The 22,897-nt window shown below is 50.8% G+C and overlaps 1 protein-coding gene across 1 annotated transcript; it reads right to left on the bottom strand.

Moving 5' to 3' along the window:
• Positions 1-14,462: 14,462 nt before the first annotated feature.
• Nectin1 (nectin cell adhesion molecule 1) lies at positions 14,463-17,946 on the bottom strand. The gene has a single exon (XM_036193833.1). The coding sequence runs from the start codon at positions 17,889-17,891 to the stop codon at positions 17,166-17,168; it is 726 nt and encodes a 241-aa protein (XP_036049726.1). The 5' UTR covers positions 17,892-17,946; the 3' UTR covers positions 14,463-17,165.
• Positions 17,947-22,897: the final 4,951 nt, after the last annotated feature.

The following is a 22,897-nucleotide window of genomic DNA, read 5'->3' as shown; positions in this document are numbered from 1 at the left end:
ATATATTTCAGATAGACAGGTAATCTTCAAACACTTCAAAGGTCTACAGAATATGGCATTTAAAATATTTGTAAAATTTAGACTTTCTGGACAGTGAGACATGTCTGCTCCTGGCAGCACCGATATACTTCAGAGAGGAGGATGGGCATCAAAGACTTCATATGGAGTTTATCTTCACCTTGGCAAAAATAGCCATTTGGGCAAGAAACTGTTCTTGCCTGGACTGCTTGATGGACTGGACATACAGGACCCATAGGAAGGTGACCACTGAACTTTGCTTGACAAAATGGTCCTTCAGGATCCTGCTTCGCAGAGGAAACTGCCAGACATTCTACAGGACACTGAAAAAAGTGACCGAGAGACCCTAGCCCAGTGGGCTAAAGACAAATGCCCCAACTTTACAAAGGAACATTAGGTGACTGTCCAGGCTGCCAGCTGTCTCTGTCTACCCTACAAGACTCCCAAAAGTTGCTTGCATCCTTCTCCCGGTTCTCAGATAATATTATCTCTTTCTGAGGTCTTTGATGTGGTTGAAGACTAGATAGTTATAATTTTCTCAGTTATGATAAAAGATAAGTTAGATATAAAACCTTAGACTCACAAATATAAGATAGATAGGACATCTTCTTTAATATTGTAACTGTAATTCTTGCTTGATAATTGTTTTGTCATCTCAAAATTTTACTATATAAAAGTTAAAACCTTGCTTTTTGAAAAAAAGAAAAGGGGAAGTGCTGTGGGATGTTCTGTATGTCAAATGTGTCAAATGTCTAGGCTGTACATGAAGACTCTTCTTGACTACTGCCTCAGATAGGACTGAGGCTCTTCTATGCAAGCCAATGGAAACCCATGGGCCATAGTTTTAGCCAAGTCTTTTTTTAACCATTTATTTTTATTTCATGTGCATTGGTGTTTTTGCTTGTATGTATGTCTGTATGAGGGTGTCAGATCCCCTGGAATTGGAGTTACAAGTGGTTGTGAGCTGTCATATGTGTGCTGGGAATTGAACCCAGTTCCTCTGGGAGAACAACCAGTGCTCTTAACCAGTGAGCCATCTCTCCAGGCCTAGTCTTTAAAAACAAACAAACAAACAAACAAACAAAAACAACAAACAGAATTTCACTCTAGCTCAGGCTGGCCTCGCACTTATCACAATCTCCGCCCCCCCCCCCCCCCCCCCCGTTTCAGCCTCCTGACTGAGTATTGGGTTACAGGTATAAGTCATTATGCCTGAATTACGTCAGATCTCTATTGAATGTTTCTAAGGAAGGACATGAAAGGTAGAAGGAAGGAGGGTATGTAAGTAAGTTACTAAAAGAATGAGCGAATCGACAAATGAACACATTTGTTTCAAGAACCTTCCTTGTGTGTGCTTAATTAAACCTTGGTATGGTCTGAATTGTCCATAAAATCCCCTAGTTTTTCATAATGACAGTTTGTGTGTGTGTGTGTGTGTGTGTGTGTGTGTGTGTGTGTGTGTGTGTACAGAGGGTTGAGCACAGTGCTTGGCTTGGAGATAGAAGGCCTGGGTGCGAGTTCTACATCAGCTTCGCATCACTATGTAGCTTTGGGCAAGATGTCAAACATCCCTGGCCTAGGGATGATCTTCAGTTAATTAGGGTTGGGCAGGCCTGCCTCTTGCTACCTGTCCAAGGAGATGATAGGACACGGGTTCCCATTTCAGAAGTCCAAAGGACCGCGTCCTTCGAGTCCCTGCTTGCTGCCGACATGTTCACGTAGGGCTTTGCTCTGCTCTAGTTCTGTGAGTTCTACCGTTTTTTCCCAGATCACTTCTGGTTTATCAGTCACCCTGATACCATCTTTTCCAAGAAATCTTTCTTCATGATTCCTGCCTGCCTCTCATAACTCAATTTGATATTAAACATGATTCTCACAAGCTCAGGCTGTACCTGCCTGCCTGGGGCACTTACTGTTTTGTGGATGAACAGAAACACGTATGGGGCCCATGTTCTCCTCCCAGGAGTAAGTAAGGCTGGTGTGTTCCCCCTTTCCTGGACCTCTGCCCTGTCTCTCTTAGTGTACACACACAGACACACAGACACAGACAGACACAGACACAGACACAGACACACACACACACACACACACACACACACACACACACACACACACACACATCGATTCTTCCTAGGTAGCAGTGTGGCTTTGAACTCACTATGTAGGACAAGCTGGTCTTGAACTCAGGGCAATTCTCCTGTCTCAGATTCCTCAGTCCTGGAATTGTAGGTGTTAGTCACTGTACCTGCTCTTGCCTTTATTCTTTGCTATTTCCCACTTTTAGTGAAATTGTTCTTTAACAGTTTCATGCGTGTATAAAGTACATCCTGACTACTGTACCTGCTCACCCTCTCACACCCTCCTCCCTACAAGTTCCTTTCCCACATTCATGTCTCACGTAGCCCACGCTGTCCTCAAATACGTGACGTAGCTGTGCTGAGGCTAACCCTGAACTTCTGATTTTGCTGCCTCTGCTTCCTGAGCTCTGGAATTTTGGGATTGATTGGGTACCATCATGTCTGGTTTAGGCAGTGCTGGGGACGGAACCCAGCTAGACTTCATGCTAGCAAGCAGTCTACGAACTGAACCTCTGTCTTTGGTTTTTATAATGGTGGTGGCCAGCAAAGACGTTAGAGGAGCACATAGCCTTTGAGGTAGCCTGGCTGGAGTGGAAGGCCAGCTCCTAACCAGCTGAGTCTATGACTTTGGACAACTGTCTGTTCTTCATTTCCCAGTGTCTTCGGATGATGGTTGTAGTACTAATGTCTCCCAGGGCTGTGGTGAGGGGTTGGTAGAGTAAAGTGTTCTGAACCAGATCCAGTCCTCAGTGAGCGATGGTGGAGGTCAAGCTGTTATTAGTATATCTGAAGTCACTTTGTGATTTCCAAATATTATATAAATGTAAGGATTTCTGATCACATTTATGTTCCTGGGACTCAGTTTCCTCATTTGAGGACTGGGGAAAATGATTGCTGAGGTTCTACCTGTCCTACTGCTTTATGTCATGGGCTCTCTGTGTCTGCATCTGTGATCTCCAGTCTCTGAGGATATTCAGGAGGCTGGTGGGATGGCTCAGTGGGTAGAGGTGTTTGTGCACACAACCCAGTGGCCTGGGTTTGATATATTTACCCCACATAGTGGAAGGAGGTGACTGACTCTTACAAGCTGGTCTCTGACTTTCACACATGTGCAGTTCCATTCTCACAAATGGAGATGTAAATGTAAAAAAAAAAATAAAGGAAATATTCAGAAGTAATTGGAACTGAGTGTGATTGTGGATGGCTGTAATCTCCACACTTAAGGGACTAAATCAGGGGAATTCCCATCAGGGTAAGGGCTAGGGTTATGAAGTCTGGTCTGTGTGTTCAGACTCTGCCTCAAAAAAGAAAACAAGGCATTGGCTGTGGTTTGGATCTGATAGATTCCCCCATGGACTCATATATTGAAGATCTGGTCCCTGGTGCTGACTGACAGCCAGTTGTATCACTGACCTCACAATGAATTGATCCATTGAGGAGTTCACTGCTGAATGGGCTGTTAGGAGGTGTGGCTTGGCTAGAGGAAGTGCGTCACTGGGCTGTGCTCTGGAAAGGTACAATGTGACTGCCCCCAGCTTCCTGACTGCCGTGAAGTGAGCAGCCTTCCTCTACCATGTGGTGTTTGGTCTTTCTCACATGAGCCTGGATACAGAGCAGGTGAACAGTTTCAAAACGGCCACAAGAAACCATTCCCCCACTAAGCTTTCCTCAGGTATTTGGTCACATTGGTGGAAACACTAAGACCATCTCTGTACTGAACATACGCTGACTCTTTTCCTTGTTATTAGTCTTGAAACAATGTACCGTGACAAATATTTACATGTCACTTCTGCTGTATTCACTGTTGTATGTAATCTACAGATGGTGCCAGCTATGCAGGAGGATCGTGTGGGTTCTGTGCAAACACTGTGCCATTTTATACAAGAGGCTGGAACATCTACAGACTCTGGTATATGGAAGTCCTGGACTCTAATAAGATCAAGGGGTGTGCGTCTCTTAAAAACTAGATGATAGCTCTTTTGCTGGGGATTTTCATGAGTTGAGCCCTGAGGACGAAAGAATAGGGTACAGGGCAGAACATCAGTGGCTTCAGCTTTGGGAGAAGCCTCTGACCTCTGAGAAGGGCTGGTGGCAGGTGTTGGAGGGTGAGCTCCCTAGTCAGAGCCTCCAGGAAAGCCAGTACCAACCAACCAACTGCTGTCAGGACCACGGGGTTTAGGGATGTCTTCTGAAAGAATTTCATGTAAGGGAATTCACTTTTCATTGCTTAAATTCCACTTCTTCCTCCAGTGAACAGAGAGGAAGATTCTGGGGACAGAGTAAAGGCACTCTCTTCCATCTCTGCCTCCACTATGGCATAGGAAGTCACTCCTGCTATGGTTTTCCCTGTAGGAAGGGCTGCTCTGCTCATCTTGTCATGGAGGGAGCTTGGATCATTTTTGTTATCGGGGAAGATCCTTCATTTCTCTGCAGGGGAAGACAGAGGGGGGCTGCCACTGATGAGGCGGGTCAAGCAGTGTGACTGGGCTGTTCCTTCCTCCAATGCTGCTGCAGCAGATTCCTCTGCAAGCCTGCAGTCACACTATTACCCCAGGCACCACACCAGCATCCACTGAAGTAGACATAGGCTGTGGTACGGGGCACAGCAATTCATCATTGTCAGGCTGTGAGGAGCTTGGGTACTTGCTGTCCTGGCCCTGCAGCTTTGTCTCTCAGGAGAAGCCACCATGCTCCCATGTCCCCAGATCTTTGTTCCACCTGCAGACAGGGGCCATGCTCTAGTCAGTTCTGTTATGCAATCAAGGAGGTCACTTGGTGAGACACAGATTAGGGGAGGGGAGCCTAGCCCTGGGATTCAGCCTAGCCCTCCCCAATGCTTTCCCCGCCTCCTGCCTGGGGTCCAGTTCTAAGCAATGCTCTTCCCCTGCCACTCACTAGTCATTAGAGAAGAAACGAGAGGTGTGCCTCCCTGTCCACTGCCTTCCTTTTGCTAACCCATCCCCAGGAACTCTGTGTTGTGGAATATTAGTTTAAGATGCATTACATTTGTTTATGCTGTGGGACATTTGTTTAATGATGCAAAGATGTGTTACAGTCTTTTATGCTGCATTTGTTTAACTCTGTGAAGCTGTGTTACTGTATAAAGCACCTGATGGTCTAATAAAGAGCTGAATGGCCAGTAGCTAGGCAGGAGAAAGGATAGGCGGGGCTGGCATGCAGAGAGAATAAATAAGAAATCTAGGGATAAGGGGGAGGGATGAGAAAAGGAGGAGAGGAGGTCGTCAGGGGCCAGCCACCCAGCCACCCAGCCAGCCAAAGAGTAAGTAAGAAAGAAAGATATATAGAATAAAGAAAGTTAAAAGGTCTAGAGGCAAAATATAGTTAAAGAGAAAATAAGATAATTTAATTTAGAAAAGCTGGCTAGAAAGAAGCCAAGCTAAGGCTGGGCGTTCATAAGTAAGAATAAATCTCCATGTATTTATTTGGGAGCTCTGTGGCAGGCCCCCAAAGACTAGGGAAACAAAACAAAACAAAACAAAACAAAACAAAACAAAAACTACAACTCTGAGTTACTTAGGAGTCAACCATGGTCGGGGAGTTGGGGGATGGGGTGGGAACAGAAAAAAGTTTCTCAGCAAATTCTACCTGGACAGTCAAGATGGCATCATTAACACCTCAAGCCAGCCAGCTGCTCCAGCTGTCAGGTTCTTTAATGCTAGTGTTTCCTGGCTACTCTGGGACAGCCTCTCCCCAAGGATGCTCCTCTCTCTCTCTCTCTCTCTCTCTCTCTCTCTCTCTCTCTCTCTCTTTCTCTTTCTCCCCCCCCCCCCCCCCCGTCTGCAGCACTGGGATTACAGGTGGGTGCCAAACTTTATTATTTTACTTTATAGGACTCTTTCGAAAGTCCCAATCATTTACAGCCATGAAAAAACAATCCAAACATCACTAGTCATCAGGAAAATGCAAAGCCACCGTAAGACACCACTAGGTCCTTGCTGGGATGAGCAAAAGGAGAGGTGACCCGCAAGTGTGCTAGGCAGCAGAGGCAAGGGAGCTTGCACGTTGCTGGCAGGGCCTTCCCCTTAAACACACCCAGCTGCATGTCTGTCTCCAATCCACTCTCAGGCAGGGGCCAGCAGGCATAACTGTGGCAGGTCCCACAGTTTCATCCATGTGTGTAGCAACTGGATGTGTGATCTCGTCAAACAGGTGACCCCTGCCCACAGAATAAATACACTGTGGCTGGCACACACAACGGAATAACACACAGAGAGGCACCAGGCACCACAAGAGAAGTGACTCCTGCAAACTGACCTCTATGCCCATGCCAGGGCACATGCACATATGTGCATCTGCACACACACACACACACATACACACACACACACACACACACACACACACACACACACAAAGAATAATAGTAAGAATAATAATAATAAATCTTTGAAAACATTAAGGAAAGGTATACTTCATGGCTCCAGATGAGGGTCTTGCCTGGAGGTGTGGTGTGTGTGAGCTTCTGTCTTGATAGAGAGCTGGTGTGTGTGTGTGTGTGTGTGTGTGTGTGTGTGTGTGTGTGTGTGTGTGAAGCAAATGAGGAAGCTTAAAAATTAAAAGTGACTAACCATACAAGAGTCCTGCTAAGTAAACAGACCAAAGTTGAGACCTAGTCTCTTGCTTCCCCTAGGCTATTTCTGTTTCTTTTTAAAATTAATTATTTGGCAGTGCTGAGAATCAAACCCAAGGCCTTCTGCATGCCAGGCAAGGGCTCCATCATGAGCTACAACCCTATTTCTACAGATGAAACTGGTGACGGTGTGGTGCGGGGGAGGGGGGGCACCCAGAAGTCTTTGCTCTGAAGTAAGCATGGTCTTTTGTTCCTGCAGTTGGTTCCAATCCCCCACTAGCGAAGTGAGCCAGTGTGGAGATCCTAGCCAAAGCTACCTATGCCAGCTACTACACCCTGCCTGAAGCTGGATGAGGCAGGCAAGAGGAAAACACTAGGAGGGTGGTGGTCCCCACAGCCTGTAATGTGTAGAGTTGGCATCTTATCTATGATTTGACAAGTGTCCTGACAGCTGATGTTTTCATGATTATCCCTGCTTAGGGAGATACATAGTACTAAAAGTTATGGTAAGAAATGATATCCTCTTGGCTAAACCTGACTGAGCACCCCATCTGTCCAGGAATATATGCTGAATACTTGACAGGGAAGTTGTTCTCATTTGCTCCACACAGCAGTCGCCTGTGGTGGGTACCACTCTTATTGGCTTTCCAAACAGCTAACTCTGACCTATCTTTATTCATCCTAGCAACTTGTTGACATAGAGACAAATCTCAAGGACAGCTGGTCATGTACATAGGTCCACTCAGCTGACACTTGGATGTAGGGATTGAATTCTGTCTTCTTCCTTTCACATACATCCACATGTACATCCTTTCACAGTAAAGATCTGTGATGATTAGAACTGCTGATAGAATCAGGCATGCAAAAAAAAAAAAAATGGCAACTGGCTGAAGTTCTGACTCGCATCATTGAGATAAAACATAGCAGAGCCACATGAAAAACCACCATATTCTGGGGTGAGGGGATATGGATGGGGGCCTGTATAGGGCAAGGAGACCAGGTTAGAGCAAGCACACATGACTGTCTGTCCATCCACCCACCCACCCATCACTGTTTTCTCCCTGTCTACTTGTTCACTCACTCACTCATCTAATCCATTCGTTGTTTCTCCCCATCCATTTACTCACCCATTCTATCCATCCCTGCTCCTTCCCACCTGCCCATCTGTCCCTCCTTCCCTTCCTCCCTCCTGACCTATCCAACCAACCATCCATCCATCCATCCATCCATCCATCCATCCATCCATCCTCCCAATCTTCCCCTTCCTTCCCTGCCAATCTTCCCCTTCCTTCCCTCCCCTTTTCCCTCCCTCCCAGTCTTCCTCCTGTTTCCCTCTCCATCTACTCAGAATCTCAACCACCGGGATTGAACCTTTCTATGGTCCATGTCATCACTGTGAAGACAGCTGCTTTGGCTGTGCCCACTGCACAAGAGTGGGCAGGTCAGCCTCAGGGAGGACACACAATTTCCCACCCCTGCACCCTCATCATCTCCTGGTCAGACAGTTGCAGGGAACAATATTTCATCTGTGCTCACGAGGATGAGAAGGAGATGGATAACTGGGGGCTCGTCAAAAACAGGCTTTATTTTTTGGAGTCATTTCAGGGTCACAGTAAGACTAAATGGAAGGCAGAAAATTCCCAAAGACCCCCTGCCCTTACATACAAACAGTCTCCCATACTCTCAGAAGTCCCGCAGCAGAGTGGTACATTTGTTACAGTGGATGAACCCACACTGACACCTCATTATCTCCTGTAGTCCGGAGGTGACTGGGGCTCAGTGATGCCAGCTTGAGTGCTGGCTCTATACTGGCCTTGATCATGCTTTTCCAGAGCCGCTGACCAATTGCACCAAGACTTAAGCCCAGCCTGGCCAAGGGCAGGTGCCTTACTGCCATGGTGCTCAGTGGCCCGATGATTGCTGTTCAGGTCAGGGAAAAATAGTTGTGTAAAAACCATCTCACAGTACCCTAAGGGCTATCCTAGGAGGCAGGCTGAGGTATTCTGTGTGCCCAGATCAGTGAGTGAGGCTTGGGGAGGGAAACTTTTTTCTGCTGATCAGAACAGCCCCTGGAAGGCCAGGTTACCCATGAGCTAATCAACTATCCATCAACAGATGCTTCGGGGTGCTTGGGGATGGCCCTGCCTTGGGAGAGGTTGGCCTGGGTGATCCAAAGGTCTCTTTTGACTGTCACTTTTATAAATTCGATTTGTCTTCAGTTCTACTGAGCACCAACTGTATGTTCCTCTTTGCTTAGTGCTGGGGATGAGGAAGGTACTCTCTTCCTCTCCCTCGTCTACAATCAAGTGAGGAAGGCAGCTTGTGTGACTCTATTACTTGTTGCTCCTGTGGGCTATGAGCTCTCCTGAGGCTGAGGGTCCCAAGGATGTTGTAAAATGCAAAAGAGCCATGTGGTGGCTAGTTTTATGTCAACTTGACATAAGCTCCAGTCATTTGGGAAGGAGAAATCTCTCAATTGAGAAAATGCCCCCATCAGATTGACCTGTGGGCAACCCTGTGGTGCATTTCCTTAATTAGTGACTGTTGTGGAAGGGCTGGCCTACTGTGGGTGCTTTGCCCATGGGCATGTGGTCCTGGGGTGTTAAGAAAGCAGGCTGAGCAAGACTTGGGGAACAAGGTGGTAAGTAGCACTCCTCCGTGGCTTTTGCTTCAGTTCCTGCCTCCAGGCTCCTGCCTGAGTTCTTGCCCTGATGTCCTTAGATGATGGACTGTGATGTGGAAGTATGAGAGAAATAAACCCTTTCTTCCCTAAGTTGCTTTTGGGCATGATGTTTTTATCATATAGAAACCGTACCCAAAACAAGCTAGATCCTTCAGTTGAGAGGAAATTGGGTGTGAGGAGGCCAGGGAACCTGCAGGACTCTGAATCAGCCATCCTCTCAAAGTTTTCATTCACTGTGGAATATAGGCCTTCTCAGGACATATGGGGCCAGTCCTCAGACAGGGAAAAGGGCTTAAAGGGTATAAACACTGACACTGTTCTTTCCTATCAAGGGAATGTCAGCTTCCTTCTTGAAGAATTCAGTTCTTCTAGCACAGTGAACCAAGAATTTTCATTCACAGAGGGCCTATGACCAAGAATCTTCATTCACAGAGGGCCTATGGAACCCCTATTCTCTTTTGGAGGCTGCCCAGAGCCCTCTCATCTAGGAGTGGTGTACCATCAGAACACCTGCTTACAGCTATGGCTAGCTCCTGGTCCCCTACTTGCCTCCAGGTGGTGGCCTCTGTGGCAGCCATCATCATCTAGGACATTGTGTCTTGGAGGGTAATGATGGAGGTGGTTAAGAAGGATAACAAATAGCATATCTGGTACCTAAGTCTTATGTGCACTATTTTGCCCTGTCATCCAACTACCCATCTACTTTGCCCTTCCAGAAACTACACTTGTTATTGGCCAATTCCCCCAACTCCCTCTCCACCTCCACTCATTAGGGTATTGCTTTCTAGCGAAGGCTTGTGTTGAACTCACAATCCCACTCTAGCTTCCAGGAGTTCTGGGATTATAGACAAGCATTGCCATGCCTAGTCATGATCCTATCTCAAGACCCGCCTCTTTTCATGAATGACACCTGAGGATGGTCCCAACCTGAGGTTAAAGACTTGAATCTAACTGTCTTTTATGCTGTCCTAGGTAGCTTGTTAGAAGCTCCCAAGCCGCAGAGGTTCTGCCTATGTCTGCCTAGGGCAAGGTTTGGAGTTTCAAAGCCTCAACTGTGGCGGGGGATGGTGGTATACTTCTTTAATCCCAGCACTCGGGAGGCAGAGGCAGGTGGATCTCTGTGAGTTTGAGGCCAGCCTGATCTACAAAGGAAGTTCTGGGTAGCCAGGGCTACATAGAGAAGCAAGTCCTGTCTCAGAAAAGAAAACAAAACAAAAAACCAACCAAGCAAATAAAAAACCTTACTCAACTGTGATGGTTTATCTTGATTGTCAACTTGATGAGATTTAGAATCACTATGGAAACAAATCTTCTGGTTCATCTGTGAGGGATAATTTAGATTAGGTTAATTGAGTTGGGAGGATCCATCTTAAATGTGGGCAGCTCCATTCCCTGGGCTTGGGCGGCAGACTGAAGAAAAGAAGAGAACCGAACACGAATGCTCATTCCTCTCCGCCTTCTGACTGTGGACGCAAAGTTGCCAGCCCTCAGGCTTCTGATGCCAGGACTTCTTCACCGAGACAAACCACACCGTCCAAGGGTGAATGATCAGAATCCCAATAAACCCTTCCTTCCTTAGGTGGCTTTGGTCAGCTATTTTGTCATAGCAACAAGGCAAGTAACTAATACACTGGGTGATTCTGGATAAAGTGCTCTGTGCTCAGCGGCACTTGTGATGTACACAGATGATGCTGTTATGTTGGTTCTCAAGGCAGACGTAACTACTTCTGTGCTCGTCTTAGCCTGGAGTTCAGGGTGAACCGGATATGATGCGGCCAGAAGTGGGGCAGGGTATGGGGTGTGAAGTGTGTGTGTGTGTGTGTGTGTGTGTGTTTGGGAAGGAGGGGTTGTCAGAGGGAGAGAGAGAGGGGACAATGCCTCTGACTGTCATCTAAGAGTTGGTGATACAGATGAGGACTGAGACAGCAGCACCCGGAAGACCTGGGCACGGCTGTCATCAAGCCTATTAACCAGGGGGAGAAAACTGGGCTTGGAGACCATGCCCTGAGGTTAGCACCGAGATCAAGCCTGAGGACTGTTTCCTGGAAGCTGCTGGACATCGAGGCAGGTACAGAGGTATTTCCAGAAGCAGGTCTGGTGCTTCCTCCAGCCATCAGACGTCTCCCTACACCCACGGTGCCACCACCCATGTCCCTCTCATTGTTTTAAAGCAGTTGTTGGCATACTTCCCAAGAAGTCTTCCTCAATGAGTCTAATATGATTGGTTCCTCTACTCGAGCTCAGGGTAGCTTCTGAATGCCTACCTTATGCTCCATTGGGGGCTTGTATTGATTTTTGGTCAATAGAAACTTGTTCTAGATCTACTGTTTCCCTGTACCCTCAGTTTCTTGACACCTCACTTGCGTGAGCAAGCTCAGCATATGCTTATTGGGGTGTACCTGGGCTCCTAGTTTTGACTCTAGACTTCAGCTGTAGAGTGAGGGGATTGAATTGGCATGGTCACTTTGGAACAAATAATGTCTGGTCTGCCCAGAGTACTTGTGACCCACCAATATCTGCAGAACTCCTATGTATTCTTTAAGGTCAAGATAGAAGGTCATGTCACCCCCCCCCTCCCCTTCAAACAAAACTAGCATTGCACTGTTAGGACCAGGAGGCCAACAATTCATTTGGAATCTAGGATCCCTGGTGCTCTGAATTCTTGGAGTAGCCATAATCACAGACTAGTAGACCTAGGTGAAATAATGTGAGCAAATATACAAATCCCGAACATCAAGTTTATTCCCTTAGTCATACAGCAGGAAACTTGCTCAGAGAATGGTTTCTAGAGAACAGGTTACCAGCTGGGAGCGGGCAATGCAGGAGGCAGGCTTAGCCCTGCTCAGGCTGGGACTGCTTTAGGCCATCCAGGCTTGGGTTCCCTGCCCTGTCTGGGGTGAGGCACGGGCCAAGGGTTTTGGGTTTGGACAGAAGAAGGAGCCATGGCCTAATGAGCAGGAAGTTTCTCCTAAGCCTAACTAAACTAGGAAGTGAGAGTGGATGCTGGTATCCTGAGTTGGGCAACCTGCCTCAGGCCTGGGGAAGGTGTGGGTCTGGTGTCTCCAGTGCAAAGCTCCACCCACAGAGGCTGTGCCTGAGACTAATTGGCTTGCCCTCCTTCCTTGAAGCCGGAGAAAGTCTTGGCTAATTTGCCGGAACGCTCTAGTTAAATGCCAATTAGGATGTTCTGTCCACTGCTCTCTTCCAATATATTAATAATGTAATTAAGCATTTATTGCTCGCACAAATTAAAAATTAACTTAAACAGACAGCCTGAAAAACTGAGGAAATAACCGCTTAGACAACCAATTTGCATCTCATTCGAATATCAACATCTAAACACAGCTCTGCCTGTCCTGGGTGCCTTGGTTTAGCCTTCCAGCCAGGAGCTCAGCCAGCTGCCTACAGCTGCGGGCTCCTCGTCTACGCTGGATTCTGCCTTTCTTAGGGGACCTAATCTTAGGTGTGGAGGAGGTGGACTTGCTCCCATGTGGCTCTGAGGGCTTGCTAAGCAGCTGTCTTGGCTTCTGTGGGCCCTGCCTTCTCTAGAGCCCAAGGCTCTGTGGTGTGGATCTCAGTGAAATGAGATGCCACCGGGGTGAGTAGGAGGAGGCAGCCCCTGAAGCCCCCTGTCCTCCCACCCTCAGGGTTGATTTGCCCTGCATTCCAGCCCAGGAGATGGGAAGCAGATGTTGCTGGCATGGGAAGGAGGAGGGGATGGAGGAACCTGGGAGGGCAGGGGTAAGGCTGGGACCTGGGAGAGCTGTGGGGGACAGGGCTGTTCTGATCCCTCAGGACAGAAGAGGGATCTCCGGGGATCTGTCTAACACAGCAGGTACTCCACTGTGGGGTTTTCTTCTCAGCCACAGGGGACCTGGCAGGGAGGCACAGGATTCCAAGGAAGTGGGCAAGAGGGGACCAACCAGGCAAGAGCTGTGGAACAGGGGCTGCCTGTGGCTCTAGCCAGAGCAGGCCTTCCCCAGCTGTGTATTTCTGTCATCCCTCTCTTGACCACCCCTTCTCCGCCCCCGGCCCTGACATGCCTTGGCCCTGGCCAACAGACGCCAGCCATCCCCCTGTACCCTACTGCTATGCACAGCTCACATCTTCTCATGGAAGGATGGTTCCATAGCAGCCAGCAGGCACTCAACCAGGAATGCCTGCAAGGTGGCTGGTGGGACACCCCAATGAGCCCCTGTCATAGGATCAGGTGCTCTGGTGATCTGTAGTGTTCCTCTGTCCTCCCCAATGTCTGGCTTGTGTCTCCTCCAGCTTTGCCCACACCCCACTTCAGTGATACGAGGCAAAAGAGCTTGTTTTAAACACTTTATTTATAAAAAAGTACATTTTTTTCTCAGTACATTTTCAACCCATCTTTTTTTTTGTTTGTTTGTTTAATACAAGTAAAAGGGGGTGGGACACCCCCCTCCCCAGGTCAGACCCAGGAGAATCTGCTGGGCTGTCCCCAGGACCAAAGAGGAAAACAGTGACAAGAAACTGAAGCAAAGGAAGCTAGTCACACTCAGTGCAGGGGTGAGCGTGGCAGCTTCTCCTGGATTTTGTTTTCATTTGTTAAAACAAAAACAAAAAAACAAGACTCACCCCCCCCCACCCCCAAGCCTATTCCTCACAGCCAGGGTCAGAAAGCAGCATCAGCGAGACCCGATTCCTCACCTCTGGGTACCTCACCTCTGGGTACCTCACCTCTGGGTATCTCTGGCCCAGGTCAACTTGAGTCACTTGCCCTCACCAGGAGAGGGTGTTTCAGTTGGCAGTCAGGCTTGGGGATGTCTCTACCTGGACCCCCAGAGGCCTGGGAGCACCCCCCTCCTCCCAGGAAAGGGAATACAGTGTCTGCTGGGCTCAGAGGAGTGCCCCCCCCCCCGACAGGAGTCCTGATTCTCCCACCTCGAGGGCAGCAGAATAGTTATTGCACCAGTGACTGGGGCACAGGGGGGTGGCTAGCAGAGGGGCACCTTCCCAGGGCTTGGGCCCCCCGTCCATCTGTCTTGGACCTGAGCATGAGTGAGGACTTCTCACTCCTCATGTGTGTACTTGTGCACACACACACACACACACACACACACACACACACACACACACCTGTGCTTGGTCTGTGGAAGGCGTGTGTGTGTCAGTGTGCTGGGCATGTGTTCACTGATTGTGTGCTGCTCTGTTCTTTCCAGGTCTGTCTGGGCAAAAGAGACTCAGAGGGTTGTTGAACTTCAGAACAATATCAAAATCTGTAGGGAAACAGGAGTCCAGGGGCAGCACAGATGACAACCCAAGAGGCCTTGGCACAGTTAACACACCAAGTTTATTCTCTGTGCAGTAAGGCAGGTGCTCAGCTTGGGTTGGGGCACGGCGGTGAGGCTGAATGCCCTCCGTTCTGCTGCTCTGGGTCTTCCACTGTTAGTGGGATGTAGCCACTGTCGTTCCTCACCACCCCCCAACCCCCCGCCCCGCCCCAACACACACACACATAGGGCAAAGAAAGCCCGTCCTCTTTAGGCCCAGCTACTGACTCCTGCCTCATTTCCCCTCTTAGCCCAGGTAAGAGGGCTGGTACCAGTGCCACAGATGGGATCCTGCTGCAGGGACCCCATAAATTGTGCTTTGCTTGGGGTGGGGGAAGGCGTGCAGGTGTCTTAAGGGGAGCTTAGGTGCTTTGTCCGGGCCCAGGGCCTCCTCAGTCCGTCACAAAATAAGGAACAAGGGGGTAACAGTGAAAGGTGACAGAGACAGGCAGGAGGGTGAGTCCTTTCAGTCTTACGGTTCCATAGGGACAGAAATGCCTCTATGGGGCAGTCAAGCTTCTGCCTCCTGCCGTGGGGGTAAGGGGACCAAGCAGAGGGGCCAGAATGGGCATGGGGAGGAGGGAATTGAGACACAGGAGGGGCGTTAATACTGCTGGGAGAAGCAGCCCAGCTCCTCCATCTTCCTCTGCCCTGTGGCTAGAAAGGCCCCAGAATTTTCTTCCCCAAACTCCACCCCATCCAGCGTCCCCACACTCCAAGAAGGGAGAGCCACCACAGGGCTAGCATGGCTTCAGACTTCTGCTACGTGGCTACTGGGCGGCCTGGGCTGGGACTAGGGCAGTGAGGGCCTGGTGAAAGGGCCCCAGCTGGTGGGCTGAGGGGTGCCAGAGATGGCGCTTGGACTGGGAGTTCAATAGCAGCACCAGGGAGGGGAGTGGGTTGAGGACTGGGGCTCCCTTTAGGAAGCCTATGGCAGGGTGGGTCAGTGCCCGTGGGGCACAGAATGGTCTGGGCCGCCCCCCCCCCCACGCTTGCTGCGGAGATCCTAGCAGGCAGGCCCTAAGGCTCTTGCAGCCCACTCTGCCTACCCCAGGGCATAGGCATGCCCATTTAGAAGGTGGGGAGTCTGGGGGCGCAGATGGAAAAACTGAGGCACTTTGAGCTTTGGGACAGAGGGCTGGGAGGGGGCTGTTCTTCGTGCACTCAAGGGAAAGCCCAAGCCCAGATGGCTGAAGAAGCCAGAGTCCCATTCAAAGGGGGAGTCTGCATGCAAAGGCAGGCCCTTCCACGGTCCCCCTCATCTCAGTATGGCACCAGGAGGAACTGAGTAGGGGTCGGACTGTGGGCAAGCAGCGGGTCCCTGGGTGCCCCTGCACTTTCTTGGAGACCTGTGACATGTGTGCTGGCCTTCCTGTATGAGACATTAGCAGTCCCCTGCAGTCCCCAGATGGTTTGCAGCACTTCCACGAGGCTGCCCTCGCCATATAAATACTTCTTGGCCTCAAATTCCTTCCTGAGGTCCCAGCCCTGGCTTTCCAGAAGAGTCAAGTGTTGTGAGCTCTTGACAGATAAAGAGGAATCCGAGAAACGTGCTGGGGGTCCATCCTAGCTGTCTCTGGACACTTCTGTGGACTTCCCTGAGCTGGGAAGACGTGAGAGCCGGAGCAGAGTGTAGGGCCTGGGGCAGTGTTTAGCCTGGACAAGGCGTGAGAGCACTGTGGGAGACTGGCACAGACCCAGTGGTGTGTGCGTGTGCATGTGTTGGTGGAGGCATATAGGAACTGTGGGGAGAGTCCACACAGGGTCACCCACTGTGTAGAGAAGGGACTAGGGGTAAAGGAAAGGGGTATATGAGAGCTAGGCCAACCTCATTTTGTAGGCCAGAAGGAAAAAAAGGAAACATAAAGCCACCCTCACCAGGAAAACATACTGCCCAGGACCCCAGGAGGAACCTCAGCTCCATTATTTCACAGACAAGACGCCCCTGGGTACCATGGAGAACTCCCCTAACACCTCTTAGGTGCACTGGCTGCATCAGCTTAGAGTCGGGGGCCATTGGGTGACTTCTCTCTGGGAAGAGGAGCAGCATATGGGGTGGGGTGAGGGCATTCTTCATCCTGAAGCCCCCTCTGCCCTCCACCCCCAATGAAGAGAACACAAACAAATTCCAGTGTTGGGGGACAGGAGAGGACTGGCTCCCTAAACCCTGGAGGGATGCCGGAGTACACAAGACAAGAACAGGGCTCCTTGCACAGAGGGCAGTGGATGGGGTCCTTAAAGGAGAGATACAGCAACACCCAAGTCACAGTCAAGCACAACACCGTGGCGGACGGGTGGGGGAGGGAGGAAACAAAAAAACGAAGCCAAGTGGGGTCTGCCCTGAGCTCCCCTGGCTCCCCAGGAGTTTGGGGCTGGTTGAGGGCAGCTGGTCAAGTCTCTGTCGAGCTCCTGGGGTAGTGGGCTGTGGGGGTGGGCAGGGGTCGTGCGGGTAGGGGCCGGGGAGAAGTGGGCACAGACAGAGGCTCCAGAAGGCGGGGCTACACATACCACTCCTTCTTGGAAATGAAAGACCCATCGTTCTGAGAAACCATGTTCTCAGCCAAGTCCAGCTGTTCAGGGTCATACTGGTAGCCCAGAGTCCGGTCCCCATAGCCGTCCTGACGGGCCTCAGCTTCATCCACAGTGAAGTAGGGCCGTTTGGCGTCCTCGTCATATTTGGGGTGGGGTCCGCCCACCTTGCGTTCGCCCCCTCCACCGCCCTCCTCCTCTTCTTCCTCCTCATAGCTGCTCCCGCCCAGTGGGCCGGCCTTCTTTTCATCATCTGAGTCATCCGGGTACTGCAGGTTCTGTGCCATGGGCGGGTGATGCTGGGGGATTCCTGCCTTGCTGTACCCATTGCCGTATACATGCTTCTTGGTGCTGTAGTCGCCCTTGAAGGTGTGCCGGCGCCGGCGCAGGGCCACTACGATCCCTCCAACCACAATCAGTACCAGCAGGACGCTCCCTGCCACGCCCCCAATGATGGCTGTGGGCACCTGTCCCGAACGCCGCCCATGTTCAGGAGACGGGGTGTAGGGGAATTCTGGGTGAGGAAAAGAGATGGAGGGGACAGCGTCAGTGTCTGCTCTTCGGAAGTCAGCAGCGGTGTAGGGAGGCAGGGGAGGGAAAGGCCCAGGACAGGATGTCCACACCCCGCGTTTGAGCAGTCTGGTTCTAGAGATTCCTACCACCCCACCTCCCTGAGGTCCTGTCCCCTGCAGCATTGGGAGATAGAAAAAGGCAGGAGAGAGGAGAGAGGCAGCTAGAGTACCCAGAGCACCCAATCTTCCCATCCTGACCATCCCTGGAGGTTGTCAGTGTCAGCCCTGTTTTATCCCATCATGGTGCAGAAGCACATCTGCATGTACCCAACTGTGTGCCCCTCACTGTCACCACCCTCCAAGGGTAGTCTGCTGCTCACTTCTATTCAATGCAGGAGACTGCTAGGGAGGTTGACTTACCCAGAGCCACTTAGCCAATCAGATAGAACACTGCTGCTTTTGGGTTTGTTAGTTTTGCATATAAACCCTGTGCACATCACCAGTGTCCCTTTGCCTGACATGTAGACGTCACTGTCTGAACACCAGGAACCTAGTAGGTATTCCAGGACTGATTTCTTTAGCCTCCCGGACACACAGAAAATGGGCTTCCAAGTTTTGACTCAGTAGGTACCCTGTGAGTGCCAGTCATCTGCCAGTGTGCTACAAACCAGGGCTGTGACTCTTGGTTGTGGGCTGGCCCTGCAGGGCAAGGTGGAGACCTGCTGGGATTGCCAGCTTGGAGTACAGGGTTGAGACACCAAAAGGGACAGATGGTAGGCACAAAGTTAGGACAGGCAGAAAGAGGTTGTAGAGGGCCACATGTAGTTTACAGACCAGGAACATATACGTGTACGAGCATGTTTAATGGCTCACAGGCCTTGCCACGCACAACAAAGTGTGCATAAAGAGATGCAGAGTGCGTAACGAGGACAGACTGAGCCTGGCATAATGGCTCATACCTGTAATTTCAGGATTTGAGAGACCAAGGTAGGGGGACTGCTGTAAGTTCAAGGCCAGTTTGGGCTATAGAGTAAAACTGTCTCAAAAAAAGGAAGAAAAAGGAAAGTCAAAATGTGGACAGCGTAGAAATAAAGGATAATAAAGGTGGGGGGAGTCTAAGAGAGTGGAAGGAGAGAGTCATTATGTGGGTGGCTTTTTTTGACAACCCTGTTGTCTCTTTTTTCCTTTCTCTCCCAGTCCTGGGAGGTGGATGGGAGAGGGTGAAGCCAGGCCAGGCCAGAGGCCAAGAGGTCCCAGGGCAAGACACAGGGAGACGGTTCCCAGCACTACCACAGGGTGGCACCGGAGACCATGACTGGCCCCGGTAAGGAGCTGGGGTGCAGACTCGGGCAAGCCTGGAAGGCTGCTGTCCAGTGCTCTCTCCAGCCTGGCCCAGGAGGGCCAAGACCAAGGGACTGGGTCTGTCTGTGCCCGTGTGTCTGCTCCTGGGAACCTGCTGCAGCCAGCTCACTCCCTGACTCAGCATCACTCACTCCATCGGAATCACACTCCTCCCATGGGCCCCATGTGAGTGTGTGGGGTGCTGCTGGCAAGCAGGCAGGAGCAGGGTGGAGGTTCTGCATGAGGGAAAGGCTTGCTTTCCTGTGGCTCAGGCTGGAGAGGCTAGTGAAAACACAGGGGCCCCAAAGTGGGTGGGCACTTGCCTGAGATCACATGGCTGAGCTGTGGCCACCCAGAGGCTTCCTAGCCTGGAGCTTGAGCACAAGCCAGGAGGACTTGGTTCCCTGTCTGTCACTCCTGTGTCCTCAGTGCAGGTCACAGAGGGGCTGGGCCATAAATGTTTACTGACGTCTGTCTTGACTGCCTATCCCTGCAACGCTCTCTGGGAGCAGTCTCAAGCTCCTCTTGGTTTCCCATCTGCTTGGGTCCCATCTGCTCACTGCCCTTAGGAAGGAAGTACTTTGCACATCTGTCCTCTCAGCCTACCTCCTCCACTTCAGTTCTCCTCAGATCTGATCCTCTACATTTGTCTCCATGTCTTTCTTTGCTTGGTTGGTTTCAAACAAGGCCTCACCAGCCCAGGCTGGCTTTGAACTTGAGATCTTCCTGTCTCAGCCTCCTGAGTGTTGAGGTTACAGGTCACCACCACTCCTGGCCCACCCTTACCTGTCTACTTCCTTATTCAGTTAGCAAATAAACCCCTTTCTAGTCACAGCATTGCTACGGAACCAAATGACATGCTTGAAGTCACAGCAGCAGCTGACATCGAGGGAGCTGGCAGCTCAGGAGTGCAGGAGAAAGAGAACGCCATGGTATGCACTTAGAAAAGGCTTCTTGGAGGCTGGACTTCACCCAGTCTCGAAGGATGGTATGGTCTCAGAGAGGTCAAGATAGTAATCGAGGTGTCCATATGGAAGGACCTGCCTGATGCTTCTGAACTGTGCCCCTAGCCTGCTGAGATGAGAACTCCTGGGTCCCTGGCTTTCCCTCCTCAGTGTTCTAGAACCACCTGCACTGCTGGGCTTTCTCCAGCCTTCCCAGTGGAGCTTTGTCTTTGGACCTTTGTCCCTGAACTTTGCTCATGACAGGGGTCATCTCCATTTCATGACTTAACTATGATCCTCCTGGCTTCCCAAGCCACTTCAAGCACACAGCTCTCGCTCAGCTGCAGAACTGAATCTCTGAAGGTCTCTGGGATACAATTTCCCAAACTGTACCCCACAGAACCTTGAGCCATTGACTCAGAGCTCAGGAAAAAAAAAAAAAAAAGTAGGACAAACACTTAGAAAAACATTGGCTTAGATGGCACACAGGAGCCCTTCACCTTCTCCCATACCCTGGACTTCGAGAGAGAGATACAGGATGGAGTATTCCCCAGCTTCCTGGAGCCTGACCCCATCTTCCTGCCCACAGGACCATCCCAGGGAACTAATGTTTGGAACTAATGTTTAAGGTTATGGAGTCGAGAAACTTCTGGAATCACCAACTCAAATCCCACCTGTTCCAATATGGCGGCTGTCCACCCTTCCTCATTCTCTCCATTCACCAGCCCCTTCCCTGGGCTCCCACGGACACCAGCATTTGTCTACTCTGACTTCTGTCTGTTATGTCACTGTTCCTCTCTGGGTTCTGCTGTGTGAAGAAGATTCTTGGGCCTCTCACCTTTACTGGGTCTCTACCCTCTTAGCCGCCCCGCCCACCGTCAGCAGATTAATTCCCATGACCTCTCTCTGTCTCAATGACCAGTAGCAACTCCCCATTGCCTTAGAACCTGGCCTGTCAAGCCTCTGCCACACACCTTCACTGCTGTTCCCACCAAAGGCTTGGGTGCTAAAGGCTTGGTTGCTCGATCATGGCACTACTGGGAGGTGGTGGTACCTTTAGAGCTGGAGCCTAGTGGGAGGAAGTCCAGTCACTGGGGGGTGGTGGTGGTGGTGTCCTTGAAAGGGATATGGGGACCCTGCCCCTTGTCTGTGTGCTGACTTCTACAGAATGAATGAGCTACTTACTCTACCTCATATTCTTTCCATGGTGTTGTTTCATCACAGGCCCTAAAGTCTATGTCAAACAACCACGGACTGCAACTTTTGACACAGTATGCTAGACTGAATATCCCCCTCCTCATCCCCTCACCCCCACCAAGACAACTGTCTTACTATGTAGTCCTGGCTATTCTGGAACTTACTGTGTAGGTCTTGAACTCACAGAGATCTGCCTGCCGCTCCCTTTTAGACACAAGTTTCCCAGGCTGGGCCTGGAATGCTGAGGTTGAGGGATCCTCCTGCCTCAGCCTTCTGAGAAGCAGAGCTGGGACTACAGGTGGGGGCCACCATGTTGACTCTCTTTCAACTTCTGTGGAACTCCAAATTCAACCTAAAGGTCTAAATTCAACCAAGCTTACTGTGACAGGGAAGCAGGACACTTATGACTCGGGTGTGTGTGTGTGTGTGTGTGTGTGTGTGTGTGTGTGTGTGTGTGTGTGTGTGTGTTTCACCTAGCAGCCCACCCCCACCCCCCACCCTCCTCACAATGTGGAGAAGACAAGATCTGCAGAGGCTCCTGACTCGGCAATTCAGGGAGAAGGAGGCTGCCTCACTGGGGCAACCCTGCTGCCATCTTCAGCAGGCCTGTGGCCATGTCCAGGTTCTGCACAACTAACTGTCCCTCGGTGGCCTTTCCCCTCTAGCACCCAGGAGGCTGAAGGTGGTAGTGGGGGGTTCAGGTTTTCCTGTCTGACCTGGATGAGTCCAGTGGTTTCCAGTGTCAGTGCCCATGGCCAAGTCTCACGCCCATCCCCAAACCCAGCCTTTTCACCTACACAGCGAGCCCCAGCTTCACTCAGCTGGGGTGAGGTCACCTCCCCAGCACTGGGCAGCCTCCCCTGTCCCTGGCACATGGCTGTCATTGTTCCTTCTTTCTCCACAGCACTCAAAACCATCACCTTACACTTGGCGAAATGCTGAGGGGAACAGCTCCCTGCTGCCACTGCGGCCTGTCCTCTTCCTGCCCTGCCTGGCAGGGACCCATGGGGTGAGGGGACTTGAGAGTCAGAAAAAGCTCCGAGTCCAGCCACCACCCCGGATCCTCCTGAGTCTTCTTCCCAGTTTCCCCTTGTGGTGTCACAGATTCAAGTGTGGGGTCTTTCCCTCCCCACACCGACCATCCCTCTGCCCAACATGAGTCTGTCAGGAGCCTCACCCAGTCCTTCTTCCAGCTCAGACTTGTCAAGGTTTCAGGAGTCACTGGTAGGGGCTGGCATGCCAGGGCCTGTTCCCCATCCTGCCTTGCAGAGGAAGCCAGCACGTAGGCACAGGGCATGGAGCCCAGCTGCAGAGACAGAGCCGGCCTCTGCAGCCACCTGCTTCTCTCAACTACCCCCATTTCCCATTCCCTTCTCCTTTGACCCTGCCCAGAGTGGCCTGAGAGCCTCGGGGTAGCCTGTGGCAGGGATGTGCTGTGTGTGTGTAGGTAACCCACAAGTGTGGGAGGAGTATCGCCTGTCCCTTTCGACCACCCCAAGATTGGACATTACCCTGAGCAACAGAAGCCTTAGGATTCCTGAGAAGACACAAGAGGGTCATGTTCCCTCTTGGGATCCTCCTGGAGATGGTGAGAACAGTTAGCATGCGTGTGTCAGTCACCTGTCCCAGAGCCAAGTCTGAATGTAATTTGTTGATTCTCAAAACACCAAAGTGCTGGGTGTCCTTGCCAGTCTCATTGTAGAAATG

This window comes from Onychomys torridus, chromosome 7 (genome assembly GCF_903995425.1).
Source record: "Onychomys torridus chromosome 7, mOncTor1.1, whole genome shotgun sequence".
Taxonomy (NCBI): Eukaryota; Metazoa; Chordata; class Mammalia; order Rodentia; family Cricetidae; genus Onychomys; species Onychomys torridus.
Note: the sequence above shows the minus strand (reverse complement) of the source record. Positions and strands in the feature narration are given on the sequence as shown.

Coding starts and splice junctions, on each gene's coding strand:
- Nectin1 (XM_036193833.1), bottom strand. CDS start 17,891: ATGCTGCAGGGGACAGGACCTCAGGGAGGTGGGGTGGTAGGAATCTCT.